The sequence below is a fragment of the Puma concolor genome, chromosome B3, assembly GCF_028749965.1.
Source record: "Puma concolor isolate L17-30 chromosome B3, mPumCon1.1.hap2, whole genome shotgun sequence".
Lineage (NCBI taxonomy): Eukaryota > Metazoa > Chordata > Mammalia > Carnivora > Felidae > Puma > Puma concolor.
Genome location: NC_141672.1, coordinates 33722300 through 33743945, shown reverse-complemented (window position 1 = coordinate 33743945; position 21646 = coordinate 33722300). Strand labels below are relative to the sequence as shown.

The 21646-nt window shown below is 51.1% G+C and overlaps 1 protein-coding gene, 1 long non-coding RNA gene and 1 other non-coding gene across 9 annotated transcripts in view; 2 read left to right on the top strand and 1 right to left on the bottom strand.

The window, feature by feature from the left end:
- ACTN1 (actinin alpha 1) overlaps positions 1-7957 on the bottom strand; it is a 100681-nt gene extending 92724 nt beyond the window's left edge. The window contains exon 1 of one of the 3 annotated variants that reach the window (XM_086709436.1): positions 7504-7957. In XM_086709436.1, the coding sequence (XP_086565562.1) occupies positions 7504-7608 (105 nt within the window). In that variant the 5' untranslated portion in view covers positions 7609-7957. The remainder of the gene's footprint in view (positions 1-7503) is intronic. The other 2 variants (XM_086709434.1, XM_086709435.1) reach the window with 2 other exon arrangements.
- On the top strand, positions 6456-14836 carry LOC147579868 (uncharacterized). Of its 5 annotated transcripts, none has more exons than XR_015252236.1 (4): positions 6456-7058; positions 11462-11521; positions 12087-12246; positions 13801-14836. It is a non-coding gene; the product is annotated as an uncharacterized LOC147579868 (long non-coding RNA). The 5 variants fall into 5 exon arrangements; XR_015252235.1 differs by lacking the exon at positions 6456-7058 and adding an exon at positions 7835-8363; XR_015252233.1 differs by lacking the exon at positions 11462-11521 and having other exon boundaries at positions 6470-7058.
- Positions 14837-20140: 5304 nt separating this feature from the next.
- Positions 20141-20213, top strand: TRNAK-CUU (transfer RNA lysine (anticodon CUU)). Its single transcript has one exon. It is a non-coding gene; the product is annotated as a tRNA-Lys (tRNA).
- The last annotated feature ends 1433 nt before the right edge of the window (positions 20214-21646 follow it).

Genomic DNA, 21646 nt, shown 5'->3' with positions numbered 1-21646 from the left:
GTCATGACTATTGCCTAGGTGGCTCTGGGCATCACTACACCAGACAGGGGCCCACTGTGTTGAGAATCTGCCGGATAATCCCCAGCCAGGAAATGGGAGCAGGGGGTAGGCAAGGCAGAGAAGACAGCATCTAACTAGCCCTCTCTGTAAATGTACCCCCAACCCACTGAGAAGGAAGGCTTCTGGGAGCTGGGACTTGATGCCTAACCTGGGAGCCAGTGAGAAAACTCGATGGTTCAGAAGAAGGTGGCTGGCTCAGCTGGTGGAACATGCAACTCTTGATCTCAGGGTTGTGAGTTCGAACCCCATGCTGGGTATAGAGATTACTTTTAAAAAATCTATTTAAAAAAAAAAAAAGGAAGGTGGGCTTCCAGGGTGACTCTGAGCCCTGGTTTGCTGGGTCTCCTGCCCCCACTGCTCCCAAGGTCCCCTGAGCCTCCATCAAGGCCAGGTTTGGGCAGGTAGTGGTGCTTAGCAGGATACCAGTGCCTCAGCAGTGAGACAAAACCCTGGGCTGAATCAGGAGTCCAATCGGGGGGCGCCTGGCTGGCTCAGTCAGTGGAGCATATGACTCTTAATCTCAGGGTTGTGAGTTCAAGCCCCACATTGGGTACAGAGATTATTTGAAAATAAAATCTTTAAGGAAAAAAAAAAAAAGGAGTCCAATCGGGCTGACCCAGAGTGGCCAGGACTAAGGAACTCAGCCATGACCCCTTTGGGGAGCTACAGACTGAACTGTCTAAACCAGCTGGTGGGTTCCAGGACCTCTCCAGGGTCATTGGTGAGTAACTGAGCCCAGCTCCCTGGGCCCTTGCAGAGCTGTGTGCCCAAGGAGCAAACACAAAGGGGAGAAAAGTAGGGCTGGTGGGGAAGGTGCCCTGAGACCACAGCCCCTTGGCTGCACATCCCGTCCTAGAAAAAGCTTGGGTAGGTTACACGTTGGGGCAGCTCAGGTGGGGTTAACTGGCTGGGACAGTCCCAACAACACCTGCACAGGTGTGGGGCTCTCGAGCTGTACAAAAAGACTGACCTCTCAGAAAGGTGAGAGTTCAGCTCTGGGAGGGACAAAGCTGACCGGGACATAGGATGAGAACAATGGGAGGGGGTGTTCCCTAGCCTGCAGCAGCTTACACATCATTGCCCTCTGGTCTGCCCTTCTAGCCTTCTCCTTTCTCCTACTGCCCTACCCTCCTTTACACACACACACACACACACGCGTGCGCACGCATGCACACACACGCACACACAGCCCAGATGTCAGGGAAAGGGGAGGCTTCCCAGCAGCACCTTCAAATCCTGCCTGTCCTTCTAGATGCAACTCAAATGCCATCAGCCCAGGCAGCAGTGCTGGTTCCTGCCCCACAGAGACCAACACCACATCTCTGGCCATTTGTGGCACTGCCCGGTGTGATTTCTACCTTTCCAGTTCCCTCTCCATCTAAACCATGGATTTTCCACGACCCCAGGTGGGTGGAGCATTGGATACCCAACAGGGATTCAACCAATGCTCACTGACTGAGTCTACCAAGAGAAATTACTGATGTTCTCACACTAAGAAGGGACCAGAAGGTAGACGAGCAGAGACATTGGCTCTTCTCTAGAGATACCCAGCAGCAGATCTCATGTCTCAGACTTGGGCCACCCCGCCCTGGTTCCAGACCCACAGGAGGCACCGGGTCTTGTGTGACAAGTCCTCAAGCCAGGCTTACGGTTTGTGGCCACTGGCCAGGCGCCCAGCCCCAGGCCTTCCTGGAGGAGGAAAGGGGAGACCCAAATCCCAACCACAAACAACAAACTACAAGACACCCCTTTGGTTTGACCTCTTCACACTTAAAACCGCCCCACAAGGAAGGGCCCGGGGGCCCAGGCCTCCTCCCACCCCACCCCCACTCCACGTAGCACAGCCTTAGCAGCCCCTTCTCAAGAAAGGAGCTTCAGGAAACAAGTCTGCTCCTTTTTCGTTTGAAAAGGCTGGTGACCAGGGACCTTGCAGGAGCCTGCTAGCCTGTCACTCCTACAAGCCCATCTCCAGTGACCAACGGCTCCTGGAGATCTCATCATTCCTCAAAACTGGACAAGCTGGTTCTCAGGAAGCTCCAGGCCTTCTCACATCTGTCCCAGGGTAAGCTGGGTGGCAGCCAGAGACAGCTCCCTGGGGCAAAGCAGGGCTGGTAGGCTACTGGGAGGTTTGAGCAGGGCCTAAAGAATGCCCTCAGCTATTTGACTGTAGGGCCTGAAAACACTCTAGGCTTTATTTTAGTTTAGTTTAGTGTATTTCCTTTACTTTAGTTTAGTGTATTTTTTAAGTTTACCTATTTATTTTGAGAGAGACAGCAAGCGTGAGCCGGGGAGGGGCAGAGAGAGGGAGAGAGAGAACCCCAAGCAGGCCCCATGCTGTCAGCACAGAGCCCAACTCCGGGCTCAAACTCATGAAACGTGAGATCATCACCTGAGCTGAAATCAAGAGTCAGTCGCTTAACCGACTGAGCCACCCAGGGGCCCCCAGGCTGTCTCCTTTAGAAGACACTCATACTTTGAGGTCATTTTACCTGTACTGTGACCAACTTACAAAGCTTTTGAGCACGTCACATTCATTTGTTTCTCCTGGATACCCAAAATGTAGGCAAAGGGTAAGCAAGGGATTCTACACCATTCTATAGTGAAGGGACTGAGCAATCAGAAAGGTCAAGTGACACCGAATGAGCCAGAGATGACGTCAGGGTCCGAGGTCAAGGAGAACACAACTCCATACACTCCTAGCCAACTAGGAGTGGGCTCCTTCTAAGATGGGTTTATATACTACACCTTATCTCAAAGAATACAGGGTAAAGGCCACAGAAACTCTGGCTCCTCAAAATAGTTAACATGCATTTTATTGAGCACGCGCTGTCAGGTGGTGTATTAAATTCCCTACACACATTACTTGGTTTAAACCTCCACTCAACTAAATCAGGCAGGAGCGATTATTAGACTCATTTCCCCAATGGCATCATCAGGCACAGAGCAGGTAAGTGATCCCCCAAGGATCACATAGGTAGTCAGTGGACGGGCTGAGATTTGAACCCAGTGTGCCCAGAGCATGTCTAGATACAGCCCCAGGATGATGCCAATTATTTATTCAGTGTTATTTCTTGACCACCTACAGGCCTAACCCTGCAGGAGGCACTAGGGATTCAGCAGAGAACAGGACAGACTGAGCGCTGGGCCCATGGCCACGGGCACGGAGTGAAGCAGGCAGGAGAGCACAACAGCGAGGGGTAGGAGGATGGGAACAAGAGCCAATTCTCTCCTCCTGGACATTTTACTTCCACCAGGCATCTGTTTGGTTTTTGCAGTCCTAACCTCGAAGGCAGGTGGATGTCCTGTTCCTCCCCATGTAAACCCCTCCAAAACAGGCCTCCCCTCTCTGCAGGCCTCCACCTTCATCAGTGGCCTTGGCTAGCTCCTGTGATGGTCCTGCAGACCAGCAGTGAGTACAAACAAGGTGGTACAGGGCCACCTGGGTGGCTCAGTCAGTTTGGCAGCCGACTTCAGCTCAGGTCACGATCTCGTGGTCTGTGAGTTCGGGCCCTGCGTTGCGCTCTGTGCTGACAGCTCAGAGCCTGGAGCCTGCTTCCAATTCTGTGTCTCCCTCTCATTCTGCTCCTGCTTATTCTCTCTTTCTCAAAAATAATACACATTGAAAAAACATTTAAAAAAAAAAACAAAACACAAGGTGGTACATATTCCTGTGACCTGGAATGATGTGGGTACAGACTCCGGAGCAGGAACTATTTACAACCACCTTCATTTACCTGCCAGGTGAATGCCTCTGTTTCAACACCATTAGCTCAACAAATATTGATTAAGTTACATATGTTAAAAAAAAAAAAAAAACCAGGACTGGCACCTGTGGAAATCCACATTAAACCAGAGCCTCCAAGATTTAAGAGAGAAAATAAAATTTAACAACCAAAAGCTGCCATTTTACAAATCTTCGTCAACCCAGCAGGTGGAGGTATTAGCTCCTTTTTATGAATAAGGAATCGGAGGCTGAGAGGTTACAGTAACTTGCCCAAGGTCACAAGCCTGAGAGTGTAGAGCCAGGATGCTACTCAAAGTCCATGCTCTTTCCAGCTTGCCTGGCATCCAGCAGGCCTCGCATGAGGGGGTTGGTGAGGGAAAAAACTGGGGGCTACGGTCATCTCGAAAAGACGGGCGTTCAGACCTGCTACCTTCTAAAAGGCGGCTTTAGAGCTCAGCCTCAAAGGTCAGGAAGATTGTGAAAGCCAGCAAACTCCCTAATCCACTGCATTTTATGTCTGGAGGCAGGGAGTCAAGCCCCAGGAACGCTGCAAGAAAGCATTCTTTGAAGAAGGGACAAGCCACGGCCAACCAATGCAGGTTTTTGAGTCATGCCTCCTGCCTGCACAGACTTCTACCTGCATCTGCATCAGGCCTAACCATTCACCAAGGAAGCGCTTCCTACCACATCACTTAATCTGATGCCCGTAAGAGCCCTGGGGATCGGCAGGGCAGGGCAGGGCAGGGCAGGGCAGGACGGGAATGTGGCCCGTTTACCGAGCAGGAAACAGATCGGAAGCACCTGTCTGTACCATTCAGCGCTCTATCCTCAGCCCTTGGAACTGGGCCTGACAGAGTAGCTGCTCAAAGTTATGTGTTGAATAGTCTAATAAAAGCTCAGAGAAGTGAAACGACTGGACCAAAGTCTCTCTTGTTGTGAACACACCAGGGCTAAAAACAGGGCCTTCTGCCTCCCACCCAGAGGCCTTCGTATCCTGCCGCACTGGGTCCTCCCACCCACCCACCCACATACACTCACTCTGCTGCCTCCATCTGCAATGGTCACCCTCCTCTGTCCACCCGTCTGCTCTGATCCCACTCAACTCTGACCTCCCACGATCAGCAGGGAGGCTGTCAAAAGCAGCCAGTTACTTCAGATCCGAACCCCCACACCTAATACCACTTCCTTATATACCTACCACCCCGCTGAAAACGAGGTGAAATTTTCAGACAAGTTCACCGAGGCCCATGCACGGTAACAGAATCAATGGCAGGCCAAAAAAAAACCCTTGGATTTTCAAAGTGAGGCCCGGAGCTTGTGCCACGCCCCCCCCGACCCCCACCCCATCAACCCACCAAAGCACGGGTTGACTCCCCTTGGTCCAGAGATCCTTGTAGGCTCTGGATGCCAAGCCCAGCTTTCCTGCCTTCCTCGCCACCAAGGGACAAGTGAGGGGAAGCTTCCTGCCCCTGACATGGCTGCATTCCAGTCCCATCATGCACCATTTGGGCCTCGGGGCTGGTCACTTCTCCCTCTGCCCCTCATTTCCTCAACCTCAGGTGTGCCAGGCTCACATCAGCCAGAGCCAGCTCTTAGAACTGTTGAGTCTGCCCTCCAGATAACCACATTTCCCAGATGACCCTGATCCCACCTGGCTACCCAGAGGCCTGGTGCACACCCCCACCACCCTGATCAGGGGTTTGTGAGTCTATATGTGTGTACATACACACAGACAAATAGAAACAATACAATTTTCCTCCCCAACTATATCTAATGTATTCATTCATTCGATACCAGGGAATACTGTGAGTAGGTCCAGTGGCAACGCTGAGGAGACAGGAATTTCTGCCCCCCAGGAACTTCATCCCACAGTCCTGTCACTCCTGCCCCAACTAGGCATACAGTAGGTGCTCAGTAAACAGGAATGTCTCTTCTACTCCCATGGAAGATCCCAAGACATCCACCCCCCTACTCCCTCCCCCTCCTGTCCAATTTAAAATCTAGTCTCATGAAGGCCTCACCCTGAAATTTAAAAAGGGCCCCCTGCCTTGGCCTCTTGATAATCTCCAAATTACCACTCCATTTCTCAGCTCCACCAACAGTCCGAATGCCCCAGGAAATAAGCCCCCAGAGTGGGGGGCTGTCACAGCCTCTCCCCCGCAGCTCCCCCTGGGGGGCCAACAGGAAGAGGGGGAGGGGTGTTTAAGCAACTGCCACACTGCAAATAAGTCAGCTGGAAGCCGGGGACCTTCCTATAGGGTTGGGCCCAGCAGAAGCCTCGGCCTGGGTCTCAGGTCGCCGGGCTTTGAGGAAGCCCTTTGTGCGTGTGTTTTAAATTACCTCTGCTTGTCTGATGAAGTGAGTAAAAAGGGCGCCGATTCAGGGCTTAGGATTCCTGAGTGAGCTAATACAGGATGCCTTTGGCTGAAAAAAAAAAAACTTCAGTCGGCTCCCTAAACTCCCCCCCTTTTAAGTTTAAAAAAGGGAATGAATGTTACCATTTTTGGACATGAGCGTTCTCCCTCAAGCCCAGCCCTAACCGCACTATCCAAAGGGACGCGCCATCCTGTCCCCCCCATTCCCAGATCTGCGGGGGGGGGGGGGGGGGGGGGGATGAAATGAGGAGGGACCGGATGGGAGCGGACAGCGGGGGAGGGGGGAGAGGAGGGTGTTCAGGGTACGTGGCCGCCTGGGGCAAGAGCTCATAGCGCGGGCAGGAAGCAGAGGCAGGGTTGGGGCACCCTCCTCCCCCTCCCCACAAGAGTGGTTTCTGACCTCTTCCTGCCGCCGGCCACTGTGCCCAGGTCCCATCGCCAGCTCTGAGCCCAGCCCCCGTGGAGGGTGCGCACCCGGCACACCTCGTCTGGGACTCTTGGGGAAGGTGGCTGAGCAGGGGTTCCCCATTCACTGACCCCAAATATCTCAGTAAACAACCTCTTGCCCTGGAGCCCTTCAACTCAGATCAAGTTGCCCAAATTCGCCTTCTCCCGAGAATAAGCGAGGGTCGGACTGGCAGGACGCAGACGCAAAACCCCCATCTCCGCCGGCAGCTGAGTTAAGCAATAAAACGGTTGGTCGTCCTGACCCCGCCCCCACAGGGCCAGCTGGAGAACCCGCTTATGCCCCCCCAGTTTCCTCAGCCCCAACCCACTCCAGCAGGTCCACCTCCAGGCAGACCCGGAGGCGGCTGCCAACCCCTGCGGCGCCCGCTTTCCCCTCGGCCTGCGGGCTGGGGTTGGGAGGTGCAGAGTCGCGTGCAGCTCTCCTCCTGCAGGTACGGAGCCCAGGGTGGCCCAGGAAGCGCGCTGCCACCGCACGCCAGATGGAGAGGCGGCCAGGGGGCGGGGAAGGGAAGGGAAAATCGATCCGGAGCAAGCAGCCACCGCGCCACGGCTCAGCCCCAGCCTCCCAAGCACCGCCCTCCACCCCCTGCCCACGCGGGGACGGTGCGGCTGCAGCCGGGTGGCCTGAATCGCGGACCCCAAGGCGACCTGCCCGCCGGCGGCCCCACCTCCCCGCGCTCGGGCTCCGGCGTTCGCGGGCTCTGGGAAAGGGGCTCTCCCGCTTCCGCCCGCGTCTGTAACCCAACACCCCACCTCGCGGCGGCCGCGCATCCCCCGCCCCCGCTCGTGCGAGCCTGGAATCCGTTCCGAGCCGGGAGCGCGGCTAGCGGAGCCGGCCGGGCCGGGGTGCTACGGCGTGCTGGGGCTGCTGCTGACCTTTCTCTGCTGCTTCTCCCAGGCCGGGTCCAGGAGCAGGTCTCGATCCCAGTCCTCTTCGGGCTGCATGTAGTCGTTGGTTTGCTGGGAATCATAATGGTCCATGATGGTGCGCGCGTGCTACAAGCTGGATTTCTTCCTCCACCTTCTCTCGGGGCGGCGGTGGCGGCTGCTGCTCCTGCCCCGGCGTGGGGAGGGAGTCGGGCCGGACTGGGCTGGGCTGGCGGGGCCGGGCTCGCTCCCCTGCGCCCGGTTCCGCCGCGGCGCTGCTAGCGGTAGCTGCTGCTGGTGGCGGTGGCGGCGGCCGGCTGCTGGAGCTCGCGGACTGCCTGCCTGGGACCTAATCTCCACGCACAGTGAGCTAGGCGGACACACTCGCGCTGCGGGAGCAGAGGCGGGCGGGGGCGGGGGGAAGGGGCAGAGCCCTCCCGAGGTTCTCCATTGGCCAGGCCGAGTTGCCCAAACTTCCCCCCATCGCCTTTCATTGGGAATTCCTGGCATCCGTCAGCAGGGCCGCGGCGCATATAGGTGGACTGGGCGGCCCCCTCCCGGCGCGCACGCCCCCGCCCACTCCCCGGGTTCCCACTCCCCCGCCGCTCATGTGACACCGGCTTAAGCCGAACGGGACCGAAGCCGGGGGACGCCTCCCCGAGCTGTGGGACCAAGCGGCAGCGCGCCCCGGAGCCCCAGTCGCCGCCTGGGACTGGACACGCTCCCCGCCCGCGGGAAGGCGGCGAACTCCGGCGCGCCGGCCTTACTGCTCCCCCGACGCGCTCCAAACCCCAGGCGGCCCGCGGCTGGAGAAGGGACGCAAGGAAACCCGGAAAGCGTTTCATTTCTCCTTCCCGGGGTCCGGAGAGGTCAGCACCCAAGGAAAGGGGGCAGGGAATGCTGGAATGGAAAGGAATTTCCCGGGAATTTCTTGACCATCCCTCCCGCCTCCGCCCGGCCCCGCCCGTCGCGACCGGGCAGACCCCTGCCCTACGAGAGAGAGCCCGTATCTTGCCACTGAATGGCACTCGGGAGCCTCAGAGCTTTCCCGCCTCGCCACCGGCTCCTTTCTGGCCCGACCTCGGTCTCAGGGGACCGCTCTGCCTAGGGGCTTCCCGGGCAGCGCCTACGTCCCCCAACTTTCTGGGATCCGCTGTCGTTCCCCGCGGGCGGACGGGCCGGATCTACCCTCGTATACACCTGGGCAGCACCCTGAAAACTGGGACGGAGGGCCCTGAGTGGTTTACCCACTCCACGCCCCGCCCCCAACACACACACCTGACAAATGGGGAGACCGAGGCTCAAAGAGTTGGGTTCGAAAAGGGATTTAGCAGGTTTTCAGGACTCCACAGACTGACCTGTAACCTTAGGCCTGATAAACAAAGCCTTATTGTTATTGGAGGAAGAAAGAGGGCGGGTTTGGCTAAACACCTCTCACTTCTTGGTGTCTGCCTGGGCTTCCTTCCCCAGGCCTAGTAAGGAGGGCCTAAACACACTGCCCCAGCTGTGACAGATACTGGGAAGAGGCAGCCCTGACCTCCTGATGGGTTCCTCTGAGGGATCCCAGACCGAAAAACAGTAGGAGCAAGCAGACCTCCGACAGGTCATGGGCATGGTGGGGCTTTTTTATATTGATTAGCTGAGCCAACTCAGGGACTCCAGCGTGTCACCCCAGAGGGGAGTGAAGGAGTTAGAAGAGTGCATTGCCAGGTAGGGCCATGAATTAGGATACGTGAGAGGCCACAGAGGAAAAAGGTGAAGTGCCTCCGACTCTCAGAACAGCTAGCTGATGCTGCTGTAAGCCGCTATCTGTTGCGCTGTCACTCCCTGTATCATTAGTCAACCTCACGTTTCTGCAAGTGTTACCGGTCAGCGGCCAGCACTGTGCCTGCCACCAGCCCCTGGCTGAGGAAGCACTGCCTCGGAGCCAGAGAGGGTAGATTTATAGACTATTTTATAACCACTTCTGAACTATGGCTCTAAACCTAACATAGAGGATAATATCGTGCTATAGCCATCCATTCACTCAATAAATATTTGCTGAGCACCGTCTGTGTGTCAGGGGATGTGCTAGATGTTATGTATATACAGATGAAAAAGACACAATTCCTTCCCCATGCAGCCCAGCCGAGACAGGTACAGAAACAAAAATATACTGCAAGGAGACAGCTCTGACCACTGAGCCCAGCAGGGGAAGGGAGGCTCCAGGTGGAACTTTTTGGAGTAGGTGAAATTCAAGGGAGCCTTGAAAACAAGAGTCAGCCAGATGAAGAGTGTGGGAGGTTATTCCAGGCAGAAGGAGCGGTGTGAGTTAGTACATGGGGGCAGGAAACTGCAGGGTATAAAAGGAATGCCTAACATTTCACTGCGGCTAGACTAGAAATCCAAGGCCAGGAGGGGCAAGAGATGGGGCTGTGGAGATGGGCAGCGGCCAGACCACGTAGGCCCGGTACACCGTGTGAAGTGTGGATCTGAGGGGAATGAGGCTGTACAGAAGCTTTGAGAACCAGGTGCAAAGCAATTGCAATAATCCGGGTAGGAATGGCCCCTTAGTCCATTTGGGCCGCTGTAACAGAATCCCGTAGACTGGGTGGCTTCGACAAAAACGTTTATTTCTCAGGGTTCTGGAGGCTGGGAAGTCCAAGGTCAGATTCGGTGTGGTGAGAGCCCACATCCTGGCTCCTAGACAGCCATCTTCTGTGTCCTCATGTGGTGGTAGGAGCTCTGCCCTCATGACACCCACTCATCCTCCTAATACTGTCGCTCTGGGGGGTGGGGGGGCAGGATTTCAACATGTGAATTGGGGCGGGACATGAACTTCAGTCTCTTGCAAATGGAGAAGAGTGGATAGACAAGAAATACCTAGAAAATAAAACTGAGTGCCTCAGAGTTTCAGTGTGAGAACAGAGGAGTCTTTGCTGCTCTTGACCAATGTCCCATATGGAATAGACCATGCAATTTATCTATATTATCTTAGGTAAGTTCTACTATGAGATGAGGGCTGTCTCTGCCTTACAGAGAAAACCAACCAAAGCTCAGTGAGGTAGCTAACTAGCCCCATATACACGTAACACACATACATGTGACACCTAAACCCATGCTTTGGCCCCAGTGTTTCTCAACCCTAGGATAGTTTGACACCCTCCTTCCCAGGGGATATTTGGCAATATCTGGAGACACTTTCTAGTTGTCACAACTGGCGGGTCCCTACTGGCATGCAGTGGACAGAAGCTAAACATCTGTTAACAAGCAGGACAGGACAGTCTCCCCACAACAAAGAATGATCCAGCCCGAAATATCAACAGTACTAGGGTTGAGAACCCCTGCCTTAATTATTGGTTTCTAGTTTGGATGATCTGGTGAATGGTGGCAGTACGACCAACTGACAAAGAATTTCAGATTTGGGAATGGAATCCTGGATTGAACGCACGGAGCTTGAAGGGCTCGGAGAATGTTCAGATTCGGTGGTCCAGCAAGCAGGTGACCGCATGGCCCTGACCTCAGAGGAAACAGATCTGAGAGTCATCTGTGTACAGGTGGTATTGACCCCATGTGACCACCCATGAAGAATAACGAATGCCTAAGCGGGACTGGGAAGGGACCACGGCTGAACCAGGAGAAGCAGCACTTGGAAGGAAGTATAAAGAACAAGGTCCCCTGATGGAGACAGAGAGGAAGGGGTCAGCAGGAATACAGAGAGCCTGGCCCACTCTGTGTCATAAAAGTCAAAGGTACAAAGTTTCAAAGTGAGGGGAGTCAGCAACATCAGATATATCAGGAAAATAAGGCTTAACGAAGTATTCTTTGCATGTGATCATTGAAAATTCACTGGTGTCCTTTGCCTGTGGAATTTCAATAATGTGGCCAAAGCTGTGACTTTAAGAGACACTATCCAGGAATAAAGGACAACAGTGAATATAGAAGTCCCAGACAGGGGTCCAAAGGAGGAATTTTTTTCTTTGAATAGGAGAAACTTGAGGAAGGATTCCGTTGAGAGGAAAGAACTGAAAAGGCAAGCAAGTGAAAGGTGAGAGGTGGCACAGTTTTGAGGAGACAAGACCGTGTGGGTTCAAGGGTGCAGGCTGAAAAGATGGGCCCATAAAAAGGGCAAAGGGGGTGTGCCTGTCTGGCTCAGTCAGTAGACCATATGACTCTTGATCTTGGGGTTATGAGCTCAAGCCCCACATTGGGAGGACAGATTACTTAAAACTAAAATCTTGGGGCACCTGGGTGGCTCAGTTGGTTAAGCGCCCGACTTCAGCTCAGGTCATGATCTCGCAGTTTGTGAGTTTGAGCCCCGCGTTGGGCTCTGTGCTGATGGCTCAGAGCCTGGAGCCTGCTTGGGATTCTGTGTCTCCCTCTCTCTCTGCCCCTCCCCTGCTCATTCTCTCTCTCTCTCTCTCTCAAAAATGAATACACATTACAATTTTTTTAAATAAAATCTTAAAAAAAAAAAAAAAAAGAGGAAAAGGCCCTGGTGCTCTGAGTAGGGGGGTGGGGGATGAGGATGGGCGAGGGTGTCCAGAAGTGAATCTCAAGAGGGTACGGGAGTGGGTTGAAGCAATAACTGATGATCTTGGTCTTCTCAATAGGGAAGAGGCCCCGCAGGATGGACTGAAGGTGTGGAATTGACCGGTCTTTGCATCCAGGACTCACTGGTGGCCATCACACTGTGATACTAGTTCCATATAACGCCATCTCCCACAGAGAAAACAGAATTACTAAACATGCTGATTTTTTACAGATACTAAGGTATAGGTGTGTTTCTAACATCCATTCTTTTCCTTCAGTCAGGGTATAATGTACAGTAAAATGCATTCCCCAAGGGTGCTAATCTTCAGCGTACAGCTCAGTGAAATGTCTCCTGGGTCTACACCCATGAAACTACTACCCAGCTCTAGATAAAACATTCTCAGCACCTCAGGTTTTCTCATGCCCCTTCCCAATCTATACTCCTGATCCACGTTGGAAGCCATTATTCTGACTTCCTACCCCCAGTGATTGTTCTCACTCGTTTTTGCACTTCATATACATGGAATCATACAGTGTGTATGCTTTGGTTTCTGGATTTTTCACGCGATTTCATGTCTATGAGATTTGTGTGTGTGTTGTGTAGTGTATCCATAGCTCATTTGTTTTTGTTTTTTTCTGGTTTTGCTGTGTAGTATTTCACTGTATAAGTATATCCCAAGTAATGTATCCACTCTCTTGTTGACGGGCACTTGCCTCGTTTATAGTTTGGAGCTACCATACGTAAGTGCCATGAACATTTCTATGTGTGTTTTTGGTGACCATATGCATTCATTCTCTTGGGTATACACCTAGGAATGGATTGGATCATAGGGTGGGTCTATATTTCATTGTAGTAGCTATTGCCAAAACACTTTTTCAAATTGACGGTAACAGTTGACTTTCCAGCAGCAAGGTCCGAGGAATTCAGTCATTCCACATCCTCTGACTACAAGCTATTGTCAATTTTTGTTTTAATTTTAGCCATTATGGTGGGTGAAGAGTGGTCTCTTTTTATGGGTTTAATCTTGCCATAGGCTTATCAACCTTTTGAATAAAAAACTTCCATTCTTGCTGCCATTAATAGCAATTGATTCTTAATGTATTAGCTCCTTGAGATAAGGAGACAATGGCATGTGTATTGTATTGATTTCACCAAATTTAATTCATTCAACAAATATTTAGCAAGCAATTGCTCTATGCCCTGCACCGTGCTGGAGAATAAAGATGCAAGAATGGTCATGTCCCTCTTAGAATAGACAGTAGATGCTTAATAAATATTCCATGAATAATTGTTTTTCGAGGCTATTCAGCCCCTAGTAGGAGCTGTTTTGTTTTGGACTTGTTTTGGTGGGAAGCCATGGCCATTTCATGTGACTTTTCAATTAAAAGTTTAAGAAAAAAAACAGATTTTTTTTGAGAGAGAGAGAGAGAGAATGGGAGAGAGAGAGAGAGAGAGGGAGCAGGGGAGGGGCAAAGGGAGAGAAAGAATCCCAAGCAGGCTCCGTGCTGTCAGCCCAGAGCCTGACTCGGGGCTCAAACTCACCAACTGTGAGATCATGACCTGAGCCAAAATCAAAAGCTGGACGCTTAACCGACTAAGTCACCCAGGTGCCCCCCAAACAGCTCTTTAAAAACAAAACAAAATCCCTGGGGTCATGTGGGCAGCCAAAATGGAGTGAGGTAAGATCATGAAGAAAAATTGGAGGATTTATCTGGGAAGCAGTCCTGACTCCTCTCTTTCCAGAGGCTCAGCCTCTTTTGCCCCTTTCCCATTCATTCTCTGCATTTCTCTAGGTGCGATGACAAAGGAACCGAGATCGAGGCCAGAATTCTTGCCATTCTTGCCATTCACTGCCATGGCCAGTGGCCATGAACTGAGGCTCAAGAAATTTGCTCAAGTCATGGCAGGGCAGACAACATTGATGTCCCTTCAGGCACCAGTCAGGCCTTTCCCTGGATGGGAGATCTCCTGACTCAGCAGCAACAGGCTCTGAGACTAGCCGAATCCACCACCAGCACTGCAGACAACTGTTTCTGCCCCAATCTAGTCGGTAATGAGTCACCCAGAAAGCCATAAGTGCTTTGCTATTGAAAGAACCTAGGTCTGGAGTAGATGACCCAATTTCCTTGGAAAGAAGAAATCATGTCTATGAGTTCTGGGAGTACTTATTAGGCACCTACTCTGTGCCAGGCAGAATTCTAGGAGACCCACAGAAGAGCCCTATTCCTCCCAAACCTTCTGGACTAGCTGCGGCCAAACAATGGGCTTCCGCCTCTAGAATTCATCATCCAAGAATCCATCAGATACTTACTGACAGGCTGAGAGAATAGAAATGAATTGGACTGCCACGTGAGGTGACATAAACAATGTAGAGTACCAGCCCGGTGCCTGACATGCACCAGGCCACCTAGATGCTCAGCAGTTTCTTTTTCTTACCCCACTATGTGTCATTCATTGGCCGTGCAAGTCCCCATGAGGAAACACAAAAAAAGCAGCATCTGCAAGATTCTGGAAAGTAAAAGCTCTGTGGACCTCCCAGCCCAGAGTTCTGGGGATTTCCTTCAGCGTGACCCAAATCTCTGACCTTACACCCTAATGATCACGGGTTCCTTATTGGCTCTTCCTAAGAGAACTAAGGACAGTAGTATTTGCAGAAGGCTAAAAGGAGGGAGGGAACTCACCATGGTTTCTTGGGTTCCTGGCTCCATAGGTCAGAGATCTCAGTTGCATTGCCGGTCCCAACAGCAGTCTAATTTATGCACGCCTTTGTCACTGAATTCCCATAGACACCATTTATGGTTGTCTCTCTAATATATATCATATATTATAGCATTCTCTATTGTGCTTTTTTGTCCCCATGTTATTTCCTATTGTCACACTGTGGTTTCATCCCTCTTCCTTCCCCCACACAGGGCCTAGAACACCATAGGTGCTCCAGTTCAATCTTTGCTGAATGAAACAATGCGTTAGGTAAATTCCATCTCGGTGCCTCAGTTTCCCTCATCAACCTGTAGGAGGCCCTGGAAGTCCAGTCCTTTGCCATAACCTATGTAAGCCTTTCCTAAGTCTTCTGACCACCCAAGGAGCCAGTGCTGGAGACACGGACGTGGCCATCTAGCTCACATGCCTCAGCCAGCAGCTCCTAGCCCTCACCAGGCCTACCTCTTCACCACCACGGAAAGATTGTTTGCCTCTAGGCCAGCTCCTGCCCCTCCCACTACACGCGGCTCAGGGGAGGAGAGAACACAGTTTCCCTCTAGCAGAATCTCTAGTAAAGGACAGGCCTAGAGCACGCAGAAGTTTGTTTCCATGCTCTGCCTCGTTCTCGGGTCTTAGGTGCCAGGTGATGGAACATCCGGCCTCTCTGGTGCCCTCTTTTTCATCTTTTGGTGTAAATCTTTACCCAAATTCCAGAGGAAATCCAGGCAGGACCCTCAGAAGTCTTCACTTCCGATTATTACCCTGAGATGGGTTCTGTGAGCAAGAGATAGTCATGCCTGCTAGCTGCCAAACCTGAGTCCTCCGAGGAGGGCCGCGAGCTCCCCCAGCTACCTCTAGTTCCCAGCAAATCACAGCTGGGAAATTCCTGTTGAGTAACACACGCCCCTGCCCCGTTTTAGGAGCTGGCAGGCAGAATCCAGGCCAGGGGAATGCGTTGCAGGGAAGTCTGATTAACCTCAGCTTCCCTCTCTTAGCAACTGGGTCCCACTGGTCTCCCACAGAAGCTGAGCCCCAGAGGCATGCCCAGGGCGCTTCCTAGAAATGAGAGAAAAATCTTCTGGCAGCAAGGTAACCTCAGAAGAAGACTCGGGGCCAGGAGACCTGTGCCCCCCGGGCTTTGGTTTATTCACCTGCAAAGTAAGAGGGCTGGACTCACCAGATGGTGGTTAAGCCCTGAGCCCTACCCTAAGAACATCTTTCTCAGGCTCCTTCTCTATATTGCGATGACAAGTGGGTTTGAGTCCAATCTTGAATATAAACAAATTCCTCTAGGGGCGCCTGGGTGGCTCAATTGGTTAAGCGTCTGACTCTTGATTTTGGCTCAGGTCATGGTCTCACGGTTGTGGGATCCATCCACTAAGCCCCCGCGTCGGTCTGCGCACTGAGTGTGGAGCCTGCTTGGGATTCTCCTTCTTCCTCTCCCTCTGCCCCTCTGCTGCTCACTCTCCCTCTCTCTCTTTCTTTCAAAATAAATAAATAAACATTGACAAAAAAATAAGCAAGTTCCTCTATAAAAGATACAGCGTCTCACAAAGTTACTTAATTTTTGTTTTAATGTTCCTTAAATATATACAAACGGAAAACTAGGTACACACTTGTTAAGGTTTTAGGTTTACAATTAACATAGAATAAAAACAAGCTTACAAATTCCCATCTAAAAGAAACTATAAAAGCAGTAAGACTCACCTTAGCCGCTTTAATTTAAATTTGACTGTTGCTATTTGTCCAAATGAAACTGCTCCTCCCAGCATGACTGAAGTTCTGGTGGTGACAGAGTAGGTGGCCCTTTTGCCTTCAGGACGCCTGTCTTCCCGCATGCCTTCCCGTGACTCTGTTCTACTGTCTCTGAACTGCTGCAACAGGGCATCACTTAACCCTTGGAGGGAACACACCATCATGCATTAAGTTCCCTTCTCCTGTGTTCTCATTAGCATTCCACAATTAAAGATGTTTCCTTTTTTTTTTTTTTTTTTAAGTTCTTTTTAATCTTTTTGCCAACAGGATCCTTCTCTCAAGTTTCAATGTCCTGGGGTGGGGGGTGGGCAAAATAGGAATTAAGAAGTACACGCTTCTAGTTATAAAATAAACAAATCACAGGGACGAAAAGTACAGCATAGGGAATATAGTCAATAATACTATAATAACTTTGTGTGGTGACGGTAACTACACTTATGGTTAAGTATATAGTAATATATATAATTGTTGAAATGCTATGTTGTATACCTGAAATGAGCATAATATTATATGTAAACTATACTTCAATTATTTTTTTTTTTTAATTTTGGGGCACCTGGCTGGCTCAGTCAGTAGGGCATGTGACTCTTGTTTTCTTGTTTTTGTTTTTGTTTTTTTTCCCCACCCCAAGCATGTGACTCTTGATCTCAGGGGTCATGAGTTTGAGCCCCACGTTGGGGGTAGAATTTACTTAAAAAAATTTTTTTTTTAATTAAAAAGTTTCAGGGTGCCTGGGTGGCTCAGTCAGTTAGGCATCCAACTTCTGCTCAAGTCATGATCTCATGACCTCGTGAGTTTGAGCCCCACATCGGGCTCTGGGCTGACAGTGTCGAATCTGGACCCTGCTTCAGATTCTGTGTCTCCCTCTCTTCTCTCTGCCCCTCCCCTGCTCTAGCGCTCTCTCTCTCTCTCTCTCTCTCTCTCTGTCAAAAATAAGTAAACATTTAAAAAAATTAAAATATCTTTAAAACAAAATCTCACTGTCCTTACCTTCAAGAGAAGGAGAATCACCTTGATTCTACCTACTTCACAGGATGACTGTGAACATTCATTCATTCATCCTATCATCATTTATCTAGTACAGAGGGTGTAGCAGTGACCAGAATGGACAAGCTCCTTCCCTGTGGAGCTGCCATTCCAATAGGAGAGACTGATAATAGGAGAAATGAGGAAAATAATAGGATAATATTAAGGAAAAAAATTAAGCAGGGATGGGAACAGAGTATGGGGATCCAATATATGGGTTTTCTGACATCACCAAGCAATTCTCTGATACCAACTGGGTGCCCAGCAATTCAACTCCATTCTGACAATGTCTACCTGGTGACAGCATCAGGTCCCCCGGTTAAGTGCCCAGGCCTGCAAGATTTCAGATGCCAATCGCACCTCTGCTTCAGGCTGACTGGCTATAGATCCCAGGTTCCCACAGCTCCCTCCATGGGGTTGACTGATTTGCCAGAGTGGCTCACAAAGTTCAGAGAAATGTTTTACTTATTAGATGACTGGCTTATTATAAAAGGATATAATCCAGGAAGAGCCAGATGGAAGAGATGCCTAGGGCAAGGCATGGGGACAGGGTGCCACTCTCCTAGGTTCTCCACATGTTCACTAACCCAGAAGCTTTCAAAACACCATCTTTTTTTGGGTCTTTTATGGAGGATTCATTACATGACTGATTAAATCATTGCCTGCTGGCAATTGATCCAATCCCCAACCCTTCTCCTCTCTCAGAAGGTCAGGGAGGTGGGACTGAAGGTTCTAAGCCTTCCACCACATGGTTGGCTCTCCTGGCAACCAGCCCCCACTCCTAGGTGCTTTCTAAAAGGCACCCCATGGGGCGCCTGGGTGGCTCAGTCGGTTAAACAGCCGACTTCAGCTCAGGTCATGATCTCGCGGTCCGTGAGTTCGAGCCCCGCGTCGGGCTCTGTGCTGACAGCTCAGAGCCTGGAGCCTGTTACAGATTCTGTGTCTCCTTCTCTCTCTGACCCTCCCCTGTTCATGCTCTGTCTCTCTCTGTCTCAAAAATAAATAAACGTTAAAAAATAAAAATAAAAAATAAATAAATAAAAGGCACCCCACTAACACAAACTCTGGTGTTATTGAAAAGGGTTCGTTGTGAATATCAAGATACCTTCCTTACTCTTATCACATAGGAAGTTCCAAGGGTATGAAGAGCTTTGTGCCAGAAATGGCGACAAAGACCAAATATATATTTGTTCTTATAAATCACAATATCTCAGGGGAGAAGTAGAGGGAGATTACATTTTTAAAATGGCATGTTCTGGGGAGGCTTCATAGAGTAGGTAACATTTAAGACCTAAGCGAGTTGGAGGAAGCTAAAGCATTTGAGGAACAGCCAGGAGGTCAGGTGTCTATTTTGGAATAACACACAGCAGCACGAGTGTGTGTGTGTGTGTGTGCGCGCACGCGCGCACGCACACACACACGGAAAAGCACAATGCAAACCTGGATATATAGTAGATACCATTGTTTCACTGCCCAGCAACCATTTCCCCTCCTGGCAACTCTGCGGTGATATTCCTCTGGGGAGGCACCTCCCCTGTCCCTGGTCTCCCCTGCTGGTAGGATGACCCCACCCCTAACCACCAGGGCTGGGCAAATGATGGGCCTGACCAATCAGAACAAAACAATTGGTTTAGGCCTCGGCGTGGGACCCAATCAGAATGAATAACACACAATGGCATTGCGGGCACCCTTGGGAGAGAGCCACAGTCTTTTCCCCCTGGAGATCCAAGCAGTAAAGATGATAGGAGCCTGGAGCTTTCCGGAGCCACCCACTTGGAACCTGAGAAAAAAGCCAGTGCAGAGGAAGATCACAGGGATGAATCCTGGAGACATATTTTGATCCCCTGTATCAAGCTGTATCTACTTCTGGACTTCCCAGTTTATGTGCACCAATTAATTCCCTGTTTTGCTGCATAAGCTGGTGTGTCAGTTATCTATTGCTGCACAGTAATTTGCTGCAAGACGTGGTCACTGAAAAGAACATCTATTACCTCACAGTTTCTCTAGGTCAGGGATTTGGGAGTGCTCGAAGCTGCGTGATCCTGGTTCAGGGTCTCTCGTAGGCTTTCAGGCGGGGTGGTAGCAAGGACTCTGAAGGCCTGGCTGGGCCTGAAGGATGTGCTTTCACAGTGGTTCACCCCATGGCTGTTGGCAGGAGCCCTCAGTTCCCTGTCACGTGGGTTCTGCATAGGCTGGGTGAGTGTCCTCACAACATGGCTGCTGACGTCCCCTGAGGGAGAGACATCCAAGAGAGCAAGTGAGGCGTGCCCTTTATAAGCTCGTCCCTGAAGTAACTCTGAAGTGTTACTACCTCAAGCCCACGCTCAAGGGGAGGGAAGCAGTCCCCTCCTCTTGAAGGGAGGAAGATCAAAGAATTTGTGGACATATCTGAAAACCACCACACCTGGCTTAACCTTGATGTTCTGTCACTCGCAACCACTAGAGTTCTGACAGTTATTCAGGAGTTTATCACAATTGTATTATGGCTGTTACAACATGGCTCTTGGCAAAAGCAACAACAACAAAAAAAACCCAGCCGCCTATAACGTGCTAACAACCTACATCTTATAAATGCCAATTCGATCCTGTCCTAGGTAAGCTCAAAAACCTCCAATGGTCGTCGTGGTCCAAAAGTTCAAATTTCTTGAGGGGGTCCAACTGGCTCAGTCGGTAGAGCATGAGACTCTTAATCTCAGGGCTGTGGGTTCGAGCCCCATGTTGGGTGTAGAGATTACTTAAAAAAAAAAAATCTTAAAAATAAAGTTCAAATTTCTTTACATCGGGCACATAGCCACCACAGCTTGCTCCCCGCGCCCTCCCTACCACCCTCCTAAAACCTCCCTGCTTCAGACCCTCCTAGCTGCTTGCTTTTCTCTGAATATGCCATATTTCCACATCTCCGTGCCCTTGTCCATGCTGTTTTAGCTTCTCCATGTAAAGCTCTGCTCAAAACCCGATTCATATGTCACCTCTTCTGTGAAGACTTCTCTGACTTCACCCCAAAACTGATGATACTACTGAGCTTCAGGCCCTTCATATTTATTGTGTCCAAATCCATAACCCTGAATTTATGTGCTATTTATATTATCCCCATATACAAATGAGGGCCCAGTATACAGATCTGGGGTCCTCTAAAAAGGGTGAGGAGCTTCCTTGTAGGCATCGGGCCGGTGAGCAACACAGCACATGTTGGCACACCCTGTTAGTTAGTTATTCCTTCCTCTTCCGCTCCTAAACACTGTGGTCGTGTATACTGTGTATAGTTATCCATGAATCTGGCTCCCCTGACAGATAAAGAACTTCCTGGGGGCCTGGCCCTCATCTTGTATAGCCACCTTTCATGGAGCACTCACTGCATTCATGTTGCGTGATTAATGTTGCCCTTGATGAGGAAATCAAGGCTCAGAAGGATTAAAGGACCAAGGTCTGAGGCCGGACTCCATGCCCTCATCCCCTACATGCGACAGTACTTGAGATGTACTAGGTAGGTGCTCAGTATGCATGTTGGAAGGCCTGACTGGAGTGAATGAGAACTGGGTGGCCCCAGCTTCCCCAACCCCCACTGTGTCCGTGTCTGGCCGGAGGCTTCAAGGCTGCTGTTTACTTGCAGGTTGGGAGCAAGGGAAGGAGCTGCAGGCAGGTAGAGTGGAAATACTCCAACCAGAAGCCAAGGGCCCCAGCTTCTGGTCCTGGCTCAGCCTCCATCTAACTGGATGACCTTGGGCAGGTCTGCAATGCCAGGTAGCATTTGAGATGACACCAGATAAAAGGGGCAGCCCAGGCCCCTGTGGATCCAGGAGCTCCTCAGGAGGCTGGAACCCTGGGGTGGGGGGGCCCTAGTTCTAGTGACCACGGGGGGGCCTCTGCCCTGAACCGGGCAAGCACCCCACTCCCTGCCAGGACTCTACCCCGAGTCCTCACCAAAGAAGCAGAGATGAGCTTTCACTCCGTGTGCCTTACCTCGAATGTGCTCAGGTTAAATTTTAGCTGCCATCCTTGCCTGGCGCACAGAGGAGATTAACTCCATCTGGAGTTTCTCACAGGCCCCCCGCCGCCCGCCCAGCCAGCTGAAACGTGTCTGGATCCACAACAAACTTCATCAGCTCGTTTCCGCCTCCAACCCTCACTAAATGGATTAGGCAACAGGAGCCCCAGGGT